Source organism: Mesoplodon mirus (genome assembly GCF_964341445.2).
Source record: "Mesoplodon mirus genome assembly, chromosome: 6".
Taxonomy (NCBI): domain Eukaryota; kingdom Metazoa; phylum Chordata; class Mammalia; order Artiodactyla; family Ziphiidae; genus Mesoplodon; species Mesoplodon mirus.
Window position 1 is genome coordinate 32966633 of NC_138982.1, and position 13330 is coordinate 32979962.

Below are 13330 nucleotides of genomic sequence, written 5' to 3' on the forward strand. Positions count from 1 at the left end.
CATCCAGAGCATCAACGACTGACAGTAGCAATTGTCTTTCTTCCTGAACTCCTACTATGAGCCTGGCATTTTATGTATAATCTCTCACTCCATCCTCACAATTCTTCAAGGTAAGTATCGTTATCCTCATTTTGCAGATGAGGAAGAATGTAGAAGTTAAATAATTGCCCAAGGTCACACATCCAGAAAGTGGCAGAGCTGAGATTTGAACCCAGGTCTTTCTCACGTCCACTGTATATGCTGCCTTCTGCTGGCCAAGTTCATGAACGAAAACAGTTGGGTGATTCAGGCAGAAACACACAAAGCAACATTTTGGCCCAAATGCTGTAAAGTCTTACTGTTTCTCCCTCCTGACCAAATGAATGAAATGCACCTGAATTAAAAAACCAAGAACAAGGGGAAGAAAAGAATAAAAAAACCAAGCACAGACCATGTTCTGTGTATTACATGTGCTAACTGTTCAGTGGCTGCTGTGTCTCGTGGAGCATGGCATGGGCCAGGAATTTAGAGGAGGCTGTTTATTATGTCTTGGCCACGGGACTAGTGATTCAAGCACACACCTGCCTCAGTGGCTTCCAAATCCATCAGACAGAAGCATCTAGAATATGTAGTCAACTGAAGATGCATTTAAAAATATATTGCAAAATAGCCACCTCAGATTCTTTGTGGAACAAGAAAGGATGGAAATCTATAATATAACAAATATGTGCCCCATTTATGGCAATTTTTATACCATTGGATGTCCAATGATGTCTCTTGTGCACCCAGGGACTGTAGAACATCTCATCATAACTCAGAAAATTCGTATTATGAGTGTCTAATATTAGAATGAGACCTACAGTATATTAAATAAATAAGTAATCTGTTCCTATGAAAGGGTCTGCACCTAAATAGAGGGAGCTGGGAGAAATCTCAATATAGGTGCCCCCCCCAAAAAAAAAAAGAATTCGGGGGAGGTCTGGTTAATAAAAGCTGCTGTCCTATTAAAATGGGTCTCACTGATTCTTGCTCCTCATGGAAAATGCCCAAGTGCTTCTGGACAATGTATGCTGGCAGATGTGAAAATGCAGTTGAAATGCTGCAAAACTCAGGTTTTCCAACCATGGAGTGGCTGGTACATAGAAAAGGCCTCTGCCTTAAGGATTTTAAACCAGGTGACCCTTAGAATTACCGAGGAATCATTTCAAAAAACGCATCCCAGGCTCCTCACTGGCCTGTTGAATCAGAATGCCAAAGGTAGAGGGTGATTGGATATGGGATATCTGTGAATTCCAACCAGAGAGTTATTTTCTAAATAATAGAGATCATTAGCATTTCAAAGAAATTTAATGGCCTTCTTTTTTTTTTTTTTAACCACACTTCCACTTAAACTTTTCCCACTAGTCTTTGCCCTAGGCCAGATTTTTAGAAAATCATCTCAATGAGATCATGAATGGCCGTCATTTTTAAAGAGCTATACATTGGTGTTAACTACTCTTTTAAGGTATCAACTGGGCCATATAAAACAATGGCTTCCTATGTAAATGTGTATGTATTTTCTCAGAGTTTTGGAGAACAAGTGTTCAGTTTGCTTACATGCCTTCATTTCTTATATGTCTCACATATCAAACCATCATCAGATAGATTTGCAGGTACACAGGGACCATCACAACTTGAGGTTTAAAAGGAGATAAAAGTTTTTGTGCAAAATCTAATGAGTACACATGATGAGGTGACCCAAACCACTTCTAGTTAGGTCTTCAAGGATAACACGGATCCCCCAAATGTGTGAAGGATGCTTTCTAAGACCTTTGGAATGCACAAACATTACACACATACAAATATCATTTAACAGGTGGATTCTCCTTTACAAAAGGCAACCTAGCACAGTGGTTAGGACAGCTTTGGAGTCAAACCAACCTCAGTTCAGATCTCAGCCCCTCCACTGTCAGTTGTATGATCCTGGGCAGGACCTCAGTGCTTCAATCTGCAAAATGGGGGTAATGGTATTACCCATCCCATAAGGTTGTGGTGCAAGTTATGTGAAATGATGTGTGCCAAACACTCAGCACTTCACCTGGCACATGGTAAACATGCAATAAATATTAGCCATTAATAATAGTGATAATAAAAATGACAAATAAATTAGCTATTAATAATGATGACACTAAAAATATTTTTTAAAACTGTTCTTCCCCTTCAGAATTTTAAACATTGCATAAAGAACAAAATGTGAAATTCATTGCTTATATGACTATTAAATTCTGCCACTCAAATAAGTTCTACAGATGTCATAGCACATCTATAAGCTGGTACTGACAGTGAATTATGATGTGGAGGACGAGCTAATCAGGACAGCTGATGCTACCTGCCCCCCCCAGTCCATAAGTGTAACATTATGCAAAGGAAAATATGATTTAAGATTTTTTAGTCCCTTTTGCCCTGGAAAAGGTGAGCCCAGTATTTTGCCCTTTCACAAATGCGTGCGTACTGCCCCTGGCTTTCTTCAGAATCTCATCTCCCTCCTGAATCCTTAGCACCTGCTATCTTCCCCACAGCTCAGGGTAACTGCCATTTGAACTTGATGCTGAAGTGTTTTCTCTCCCTTAATGAACAGTTTTTGCCTGGCTGGAGGTCTTACTAAGAGAGTCTCATACTGTTTTTCTCATTTTTATAAGGCAGCCTTTGATACCATGAGCTGAGCCACAGTCAAATGGAAGGTCATACTCTTTAATTCATCTTGAATTTTTCTCCTGGCTAAGAGCCATTGCTTTTTAAAATATGTCACTCTTCCAGTAGCACTAGAAGTTGGTTCTCTTTGAGGGGCCATTGTTCTTAAAGAAACGATGATTCCATTGCCTCCAATGGCCCAGTAGAGATGGTGGAACCAACACTGGGATATGGGGTCTCTGGCATGGCTCCCTCACTCCCTCACTCGGTAATCCATTCCCTCAGCTGGCCTTGCAGCCTGCACTAACCCACCACGTGCCTTAGAAAAAGTCCAGACTACCACTTTATGGACCCTGGAAACACTTGAAATCAGGAATGTTAAGTCAGTTGCTACTAAAAATCTGCTGCATAAATGGGTAAACTTTTCGCAGTTTCTTTCCCCCAACTGAATGTCATGGTAAGACTTGGTAGGGCATAGGGCCCCTAAAAGAGTTGAAACAAGAAAACAAAACAAAACAAAAAGGGTTTGAAATAAACACTAATGATCACTGCCACTGGACCTCGTATGTTTTTTTAAATTGGGGTATAGTTGTTTTACAATGTTGTGTTAATTTCTACTGTACAGCAAAGTGGAGTTGCCTGTGCTAAACAGCAGGTTCTCCTTAGTTATCTATTTTATGCATATTAGTGTATATATGTCAGTCCCAATCTCCCAGTTCATCCCATCCCCCCTTCCCTCCTTGGTGCACTGGACCTCATATTTAATGCGTCCCTAGTTATATTATTCCTGGCTTTCCTCCTCCTTATCTGTCTGGGAAATTGGAAAGCCACAGCCGGAGTGCTCTACTGGGAACTAATGCAAGGAACAGTATACAGATTTGAACTTTGACAGTGTTCCACAGTTAACAGTGTCCAGTGAGTGATCCTCCTCTGGATCCTGGACCCGGTTGGCTTCTTCTGAACCTTCAGACCAAGCACTGTCCTACACAGCACTCTGCTTCCTCCATTTCCTCTAAAATTATGACTGTGTGTTTGCCAGGTTGCACTCTGTGCGTTGGGTTGCTAGAAATACATTAGGTCGCACTGACGGTTTCACTCTGTTTTCTATAAAAGGCTACAGGAATCTCATGGAAATTTTTGCAAAGTTATATGCAAATCACAGAGCCCCGGCCCTTTTCTTAACAGGACGGCAACCTTGCTCCTCGGTGGTACCTGGGACCTGGAGATCCTTTCTCCACTTACGTTTAGCACGCAGCTCACCGGGTTAGCCGTGCCGCCGTTGGGACCTCCCACCTGGACTCCCATCACCCACCTCTCTTGAGACTGCTCTGGCAGGGCTGGGGTGGGATGCAGCCTTTGCTCAGAGGGCCACATGTTCCAGGCAAAAATCTGCCCCCCTGGGCCATGGGCTCACCCCTCGGGGCCCCTTGCTTCTTTCTCTACTGGGTGCAATTCGAGGTTGCCGAGCTTCTCTCCAAAGTCTAAAATGGTGGGACAGTAGGGACCTGTGAGAGGCCCCATGGCCCGACGCACCACCCCCCCAGCTCCCAATCTGAACACCAGGCACCCCCGGGCCCTCGCTGCCCTAGAGGTCTGCCATGTGAGTGGGCAGGTTCATCAGAGGGACGTACTTGTCCCTGGAGTTCTTCTCCAGGTTGAATGTTTCTATTGTCAGTGGCCCCAATCTGGAAAAACCCGTCATTCTAATCCAGCCTGCCTTCCCCCGTATCATGAGAAGGAGGGAGGAGGAAGGAGGGACAGTTTACGGTTATGGTTTATGGAAGATGAGGGAACTGCAGCCTTTCCCAGACATGGGCAGGAACCACTTCTCCCAACAAGTATTCTGTCTGCTTCAGCCTACCCAGGTTCTGTCACGGTTTTCTAGCTCTTCCCTAACCTCACTCACTCCTGAGGTGTCTGGTTCAAAGGTCACCCTCCCAGCCTTCCTTGGCTACCAAATTGTCCTGTTAGGGGATGGGTGGGAAGTGGGAGAAGAAATAAGTGAAACAGACTGGCCACGTGTTGATAACTGTTGAGACTAGATGATGGGTACGTGCGTATTTATTATATCATTCTCTCCCTTTTGTATATGTTTGCAGTTTTTCATAATAAAAAGTTAAAAAAAAAAAAAGTCCTTCAACTTTCAAAACACTCAAGAGAGAGCCCCTACCCCCAACACAGTTTCATGGAAACCCCACACCAAGGCAAGAGGCAAAGCTGACTCCATTACATATATATATATGTATATATATATATTCATTTTCTAATTTTTTTAAGGCCCACTGCTTTATTTTCAATAGACTAAACCTTATTTCTAAGCGGTCCCAAAGTTGCGCTTACTTCCCTCAACTGGGTTATGGGGGAGGGCTTGGGTAAAGGGTTCCTTAAAATCCTGAAAGTTTACACTTCCATGTATCTCACAATCTTATTGTGAGGATGGGACTTGTTCAGTGTTCTGAACTTTGCAAAGGAAACGTGCTCTCAATTCAAAGTGTCATTCTCTGGAATTGCACCTGGCTCAGGAAAGGACTGTCTTTGTACTTGAATTTAAATCTAATGGAGAACCTTAACACGGGCATTTGCATGACTAAGAATTGCTGCTGTCTTTTTTCCATATGTCACTTTCTTGAATGTGTTCTAATAAAATGATTCTAAAGCAGGCTGTTGATATACAGTGATTTATAAATACTTTCTGTTGAGTGCTGAGGCCCTTAATTTTATACCAAGAATTCACCCCATCCCACTTTCTGGAAAGATCTGTTTGTTGGGGACAGATGCAATGAGTGTACGTCTGGCCTAGTTGCGGCACCACTGCAATTGCAGTCACTAATGAGAATCATGTCAACCACAGCGATTTTGTCTTCTGGTTGCCTAGCAGCAGAATTTGTTTTCCAGAATAAAGATGGCCATATGAAGTAGATGAGTGTGATGGGGGGAAGTGGAGGGGGCAGGGCAGGAACAGGAGGATAATTCCCTCTGCCAGAGAAAGGGCAAGGCAGAAGGAGAGACAAAGGCAGCCAAAAAGGGAGGTCAAGTTCTAATTTGTTCTGTTCAGTGATAAGAGTCAGCATGTTCAAGTGATTACCGGTTGTTAAACTTTATTTACAAAATTGCACCTTTTGATATCAAGTTAGAGCAAGTAACAAATTTCAAAATCTCAGCAAACTAGAAGCAAATAAAAATATGTATTTCCAAAGGCAGATATTTTGAGAAGCACTTTTGATTCCAATCTTTATCCCCTGTCAGCCAGACTGGCCAGGGCACTCTCATGAGCCAATAACCAACTTGGGCCAGTTCTTTGGGATAGGAGGCTTTGTTAGAAACCTTGTAAGGGGCAGAGAAGGCAGGACCAGACAAGGAGCCTTCCATATACTGAGCACCCTTCTCACACCAGATGCTGGGAAGGCACTTGATATACATCAACTCCTCTAGTTTTCAGAGCCATCCTGAGAGGCAAGCAGTACTGTCTTCATTTTCCAGATGAAGAGGCTGAAGCTGAGAGAAGTAAATAACTTGTACAGAGTCATAAAGCTAGATAATAGCAGATCTGTGATTCAAATTCAGGTCTCTGATCCCCAAACCCATGCTTCTTCAGACCACAGGGCTGATGGCCAGTGCCCAGCCTGGGCTCTCCCTTGTACCTTGCCATGGTCTTTAATGAATTTTGCAACCTCTGTGTGCCCTGGGAGTGGGGGGTGGCGTGTGGCAGAGCCAGCATCCTGCTCTTCCTGTGATTGGAGATCCCTTCCAGGTCAGGGTTTTGCAGCCCACATCCTCATACCTGGGACTTAGTTTTGTAGAGCACAGTCTGATGAGGCTGAGATCCCCATTCAGTTCTCACAGGGATTTGCTCACTCAGAAAATATTTGAGTGTCCCTAAGTGCTGGGCATTATGAACTAGGTGGGCAAATATAGACTCAGACCCTCTTCTCACAGAGCTTACCAGTGGAGGAGATAGGCATTTTTAATCAAGGAACACTTGCATGGATATATAATTATAACTGGAAGGGACCTTGGAGATCCTTGAGATCCACAGATGAAACTGAGACCCAGAAATGCTAAGCAGTTTGCTTAAGACCATATAGCAAGTTAGGGGCAGCACGAGGACTAGAACTCAGTAGATTTCTATTCTTAGACTGCCTTTTCCCTACTATGTCGCACTCCAGTCTCTTGCATACCCAGAAACTGCCCCCTAACCACAGCCAGCCCTATGAACGTATTGATCAATCAGCACACTATCCCCAGCCTAGGAAAAGCCAGACAGCAACTTTGTAATGATAATCAAACAGCATAGTGAACTGAACCCTTGAGGATGGCAGTTACCCAAGCCTTGTTTGCAGACTTATTTCAGAGCCCAAAGCAAGAACAGAGAGGCAAGTCTCCCATGCTGTAAGAAGAGTGCTTGCAGGTGTTTCAGTGTTTTGGTCTGACCCAGTATTTTCTCATCTCCCAAGTTCAGTAGTCATTCATTCACTCACTAATTCAACAGATATTTATTGAGTGCCCACTAAGGACCATGCACAGTTCTCAGAGCTGGGGACACAGCAGTGAAAAAGTAGAGTGCCCTCGTGGAGTGAACATTCCACCTGGGGGAAACACGATAAACGAATACATAGGTAAATATCAGCATATCAGAAGGTGGTAAATGCTACAAAGAAAAGTATATCAAGAAAGGGAAGTGGGGAGTGCTAGGGGAGGGGTGATGCATTTTTAGGTAAGGTGGTTGGGAAAAAGACATCCCTGAGAAAATTATGTTCTCGGTCATCATTCCCCACCCCCCCACACACACACACAACTGTGCAGTATGATTTGAAAAGTCCCCTAAGTCTTCCCCTACCTCCTTCAGAGAAATGAAGGTTTCTCAGTAGCATGTCCAAGAGCCCAACTCCTAGCTTTCCTTTTTTTTCCTTTGAGCTAAGTCAGTGGTTCTCAAACTTGAGTGTATACCAGAATCAGCTGGAGCACTTGTTAAAACACAGATTGCTGGACTCCACTCACAGAGTTTGTGATTCAGTAGGTCTGGGGTGGATCCAAGAATTTGCATCCCCAGATGCTGCTGCTGCTGCTGGTGGTCCAGGGACCTCCCTTTGAGAGCCACTAGGTTAAGTATTATAGCTGGAAGATCTCTGCTAAAATCCTGAGAAAGGATACATCTATTCATTAGGATCCATGGACTTTATCAAAGTAGCTATTTCTGGAAGAGCAGGATCCTTAAGAAATGTGACTTTTTTTTTTAAACTGGGGTAAGTTTCAGAAGCGACAGCCCAAGACCCCAAGCATTGAGGAGTTAGGGCAAAGGACAGGTCATGAAAAGACGGTGACAATATTTCATTGCTTGTCTATCAATGCTTTGCATTTTCCTAGCATTTAATACTTTTACAAGCCCTTTCCTCACTACTCTCTTTTGGCAGTTAACCTGTTAGGTAGATATTTACAGATGTCATTATTTCATTTTGTAGGTAAAAAAATTGAGACACAAAGAGGTTATATGGCCTGCATAGGGCATCAAGGATGAGAAGCCCAGTTGCTTTACTCCTAGTCCAGTGTTCTTTTTCTACTCACACTCTGCATAACATGAGCTGTAGCTTTCTCCTGGGGCATCTACCCCAGGCCATTAAAATCCAGGACATGTAGTTGCTCTTTGCCTTTGCTCTGTTCAAAATCCCACTTGCTGCAAGTAGATTATACATGTGGGTGATTAACTGTGACAAATACTAAGCCCTGCATGAGTTTGCTCTACCATAAACACATTTCTCTTCTACCAGGTATCGTACAGAGAAAATGCTAACTCATTTTAATATTAGCCCAAGCTAGAACTAATCATTATGAAAGCAAACCTGCTGGGGGAAAAGCAGACATAATACTTTCCAAAGGCAAATAGAAATGGTATTTGATTATGTGTACCTTTGCTTCCATTCCATTCGTCAAGATAATTGAAAGTTTCCTGTAACACTAAAGCACCTAGCGAAAGGAGAGTGGATTTTGTTAAATCTGATGACTGATGAATCACTTTCTCAAGTACTTAAATATACCAAAAAAAAAAAAAATCATAGACATGAAACATAAAATCCTGTTTTCCAGTACTTGCCTTTCTGTTATTTTCTCCAGTCCTGCACTGATTTCTCATAGTGAGAGAGTAAAGTCTCTCACTGAATCTCACAGACGAGGACCCAGGGGTTACAAGGAGCTGTTTCTCATCAGCTTCCATACATGTTTTTGGCCATCGAAGAGCCCAAGGTTTTAGAAGTTTCATTTCTAAAACTGCCCTCATCTGTCTCTCAACCCATTGATATTCTGACATTTTCCTCCTGTACTGCTGTTGGGACCACTCATTTATTCAATAAGTACTTAATAAGTACTTAGTGTGTACCAGACACTGTAAGAGCCACTGAACAGGCTATGAAAATGAGTTAGAAATAATCCTATCCTCAAAGAACATGGCATATATTAGAATCACTTTGTAAATTATAGAATAGTCAACACTGAAGTGTATTCTAGATGTAGGTCATAAACCCGTGTGAGCATCTCCCTATTTTAATTCTCTGTGTGCTCAAAGAAAGCTAATTATCGAACTATTTTAGCGTCAACATAAAACAGGCATCATTAGGAAAGAAAACTTACCTGGAGAAGAAAGTGGGATACGGAGGAAGCTCTACTCTGTAGCTCTGAGCACACACCAAGATGTGCATTGGCAGCCCCAAAAGCATGGTAACAAGGGGGCGGTATAGGATCTAGCATCTGCTGTAGATATTCCACATGTGGACTATAACAAATTGAATTTATGAGGATCATAAAACTTGGATGATAAGAAATTCCATATTGTTGAAAGATCTGGTATGAATGTGTTTTTGCTGAGCTTTAGACTCCAAAGTATGCTATAAAACTGACTGTTCCTTAAAAATATATAGTTCATGCCCACTGCAACACAAGGATTTAGCATATAAGAAAACAGGTTGGGTTGGAGGAGATGCGGTGGCATGCAGAGGATTCAATTCGTTGCATCTGTATTAGAAAAGCCATGAGAAGAGATGCAGACTGTAATTCAACCATGTGTATGTGTGTGCATGTGCGTGGGTGTGTACCTATGTGTACACAAATATACACGCACAGGAAAGGTGTTGAACCCCAGTAAAAATGATTTTATGAGGATGTGAGCCCTTTAAATAAATTCCAAATTCATCATCCAAAAAGGAAGACAAGTTTAGAAAACTGCAAGTGCAGCCAGAAGACAAGGATAAGATTGTAGTTCTGGTGACCAAGTGGCTCAAGGAACACCGCTCACACACCTTCCTCCTACTCGTATTGGGCCATCCGATGGTGCAGCAGCCCTCCCTCCCTCCACTCCTTAAAGGAGCTGCTCTGGCTCTGACTCCATTCTGCTTTAAGGTGCGCTTTGTTAATAGTCGAATCCAGGGGTTCAGGGCAGATACACAGCTGGATCTCACATCTGTCCCATGAGCCCTATTTATGCTAGCTCTGCAAGCCCATCCTGGCCTGGGAGGGGGTTTTCACAGCACTGGTGCTGTATCCAGCCTTACCAATGACCATGAGGGGTGCTACTGGTGTGGTCCTATAGCCAGGCTTGCTGTGGGTGTGTCTGGTCACGGATAGCGGTAGCCACAGGGAAACATAACAGTGATGGGGGAGGGGGTCTGTATGTATCTGCCTTTGAATTTCCGGGATGGTGGAATAAGGTGTGTTATTCTATTTGTAAGGATGTCCAGAGATTCTGTTTCCTGGCAATGGTGACCTTTTAATGGGCCTTATACCCAAGCATCGTGTGAAGTTTTTACATCTGGCTATGCTGAGCTCTGGGCGGTTGCTATGGCACCAATCAGGGTAAAAGGATCCCAGGGTGCGAGTGGGGACTGAAACATAGTTGATGTAGAAGCAGTGTTTAGATTTCACCGGTATGGCACGCTCACTCTGAGAGTGACTCAGAAGTATGGCCTTCCAGGAGTTGCTCTGGTATCTCATAGATTCATGAGGACTTGCATGGGCATCTTAGCCCTGAGAGGAGCAGGTGTTTAAATTGATTTACACAGTTAAGTTCCTACAAGGCCTCCGGAAGTTGGCAATGGAAATAGGAGGCTTTGTACTTCCCAGATTCTTCCTTCATTCTCGTTTGGCATTGAAGATGCTGACATATTGCTTTATTTGTTGGGACAAGCAACCAACAAACTTGTTGGAGAGCCATTGATATAGGGACCTCAAAACCAGACCACTACAAATGATCTAAATTCTCTCTGTCCACCCTGCAAGGCAAGCTGCAAAGCAAGCTCAGAGATGGAATAGGTCATTAAAGGGGGAGGCCCTTGCAGGGTCTCACTGGTTGGTTGGTGTTGCAGGATATAAGTGATCACGTTCCAGCTTAATGGCACAGCACAAGGTGTCTAGTAGGGCCAGACAGGTGCATAGCCTTCTAGGAGAGGCCATCAACCCAGCATTTCTAGCTTCTGAGGAATAAATGATTTAGAAATTAAAGTGAGAAGGTAGTTATCACAGTGAGCCTGATGGTGTTACAAAGATGATTGCTTAGACCATTGCCACATGCCAGTTTCCCATCAGACCTCAAATTTGGCTATAATAGTCAGAAATCTGGCTGTTTTCTCCTGGATTAAATGTCTTTTGAAAGAAGCATATGCAAGTAGGGGTGGTGGTTGGGATCCAGAAGGTTGAGGCTGGATAGCATCGATATTTACACTGGACACATTGGTCTCTTTGGCAAATGTTTGACATGGGGGAAGGCTGTCAAAGATTATGGCCAAAGTAATGCAATGATTTGGGCTCTGGAGGGTCCCCTTAACTATTGGAGACTATGGGAAAAGCTAATGCATCCTCAGAGATCAATGAGAGGGTCATTTATCCAAAAAACAAGAGAATGAATATTATTAATAATTAGTAACCCTCAATAAATACTAGATATCCATCACATCATTTATTCACTCAGCAAATGTTTATTGAATACCGACTATGTGCCAAGCGCTATCCTAGACAACAACAAACCAGACAAGAATCCCTGCCCCCATGGAGCTTACATTCTGACGGGAATACAGACAAATAAATAAGTAAAATATATAAAGTACAGATGATGACACATGCTATAGAGGAAAAAATATAGCTTCAAAGGATGTAAGTAGTGCAGGGGATGAGGGAAGAAGTGAGGGGAGGATCTGAGTTCTGGTGACTGACCTAATCGGAGATGCAGAGATTAGTGAAATTAGGCCAGATGGTCTCAAGGTAGATCGTGGTAATGTGGCTGTGAGTTTTGGAGGAGAGGGAGGGTTGAGGGTTCTGCGAGGAGCACACACAGGTCTTAGAAATTTCTCTTCATTACTCCCCAGAAAAGCATGAAGACCTGGGGAGGAGTGGTCTTACCTAGGGAACAGGTAGGGGCTCTCAGGTAAGATGGCCTCTCCCCCAGCCTTCATGCCTCCTATGGAGCCAAGAGGGTGCCCAGGAATGTGCCCCAGAAGTCAAGTGGGCCCCAGACTACTCCCCCAGCCTCCACCAGGGGTCCAAGTGAGCCTTTCTGATATGGTATTAGCCTAGGTTAGAGGAATCTGGGTTCCATCCAGTCTGATGAGGACTTCACCTGTGGTGTGACCAGACATCCCTCAAAGTTCACATGATGAGATTCTTGAAAATAAATACAGGTATGGTCCAAGTATAAAATGAGTCCAAGAACCAAGAGTTCATGGAATAACTGTTCATAAATCTCTAGAAGCTCAAAGAAGCTTTGCAGATTCTGAGAAGTATGGTACAGTATTTGTTTTGTCTTTCATAGGCTTAAATTATGAATTCCCTTTGGTTACCTCACCTGATTCCCAGCAGACTGCAGGGCCCCTCAAGTCTAGCTTGGTAAAGGTTCAGCAATGAGAAGAATAGTTCCCAATCATGCCTGTTTGGGACAAATCCCAGTCACCAGTACAAAGGCAGAAAGAATTCCAGTTCTCTTTATCAAAAAACAGCATGGGGCTCTGGGAGACCCTGTGAAGAGGCACAGGAATTCAAACTAGAGGCTTAAGATATTAACTCATATAGAATCTGTTCCTTGGGCGCAAGTAACAGATATGTTCAACCTAGATCTGAGTCCCTGGCAGCAGGAAGATGGCTCAGTCACAGTTGTGAGGTAAATGTGGCTTCCTCTCCCCAAACCCCACTTTGGACTCATAGAACTTAGGCAGCAGACTGGGGAGTTAAGGAGAAGCTGACTTTCTCCTCCCAGCTGCATCAGTTTGCCCTCAAGAGACAAGTTTTTGGTTGAAGCCAAATGAAAGGGGAGCTCAGGGTACTAGCATGCATACATATACACACGTACACACACACACACACCCTCCCATTCATTGTGTAATACCTTCCCATCTAATGCAAAGCCTTATTTCTAGAGAGATACATTGTAAAAGTAAGTCCAGAGAGTTGTCTTCCTTAGCTATATAGAAAAATTAGTCTTAAATGGCACTGGTTAGCCCTTCTAGAAAAGGGCTGCATGGAATAAGTTCATTGCAGCTCAGGTTTTAGTCCAGGAGCCGATTGATGCATGACAAACAAAATGACATTCTCCATGTGACTATGAGAAATCAGATGTGACATTTGGTTATTTTCTATTTTCTTGGATCAACACGTTTGCTCAGGAGGGGGCTTCTGACCATACCTGGTATGAGCCAACCAGCTTTTGGCC

The 13330-nt window shown here is 43.4% G+C and overlaps 1 protein-coding gene across 4 annotated transcripts in view; it reads left to right on the forward strand.

Annotated features, from left to right (window-relative positions):
- The window catches only part of LOC309806836 (kalirin), a 465266-nt gene extending 460009 nt beyond the window's left edge, over positions 1-5257 (forward strand). For all 4 annotated transcript variants that reach the window (XM_082625795.1, XM_082625796.1, XM_082625797.1 and 1 more), the window contains exon 34: positions 3835-5257. In XM_082625795.1, the coding sequence (XP_082481921.1) occupies positions 3835-3897 (63 nt within the window). In that variant the 3' untranslated portion in view covers positions 3898-5257. The remainder of the gene's footprint in view (positions 1-3834) is intronic.
- Positions 5258-13330: the final 8073 nt, after the last annotated feature.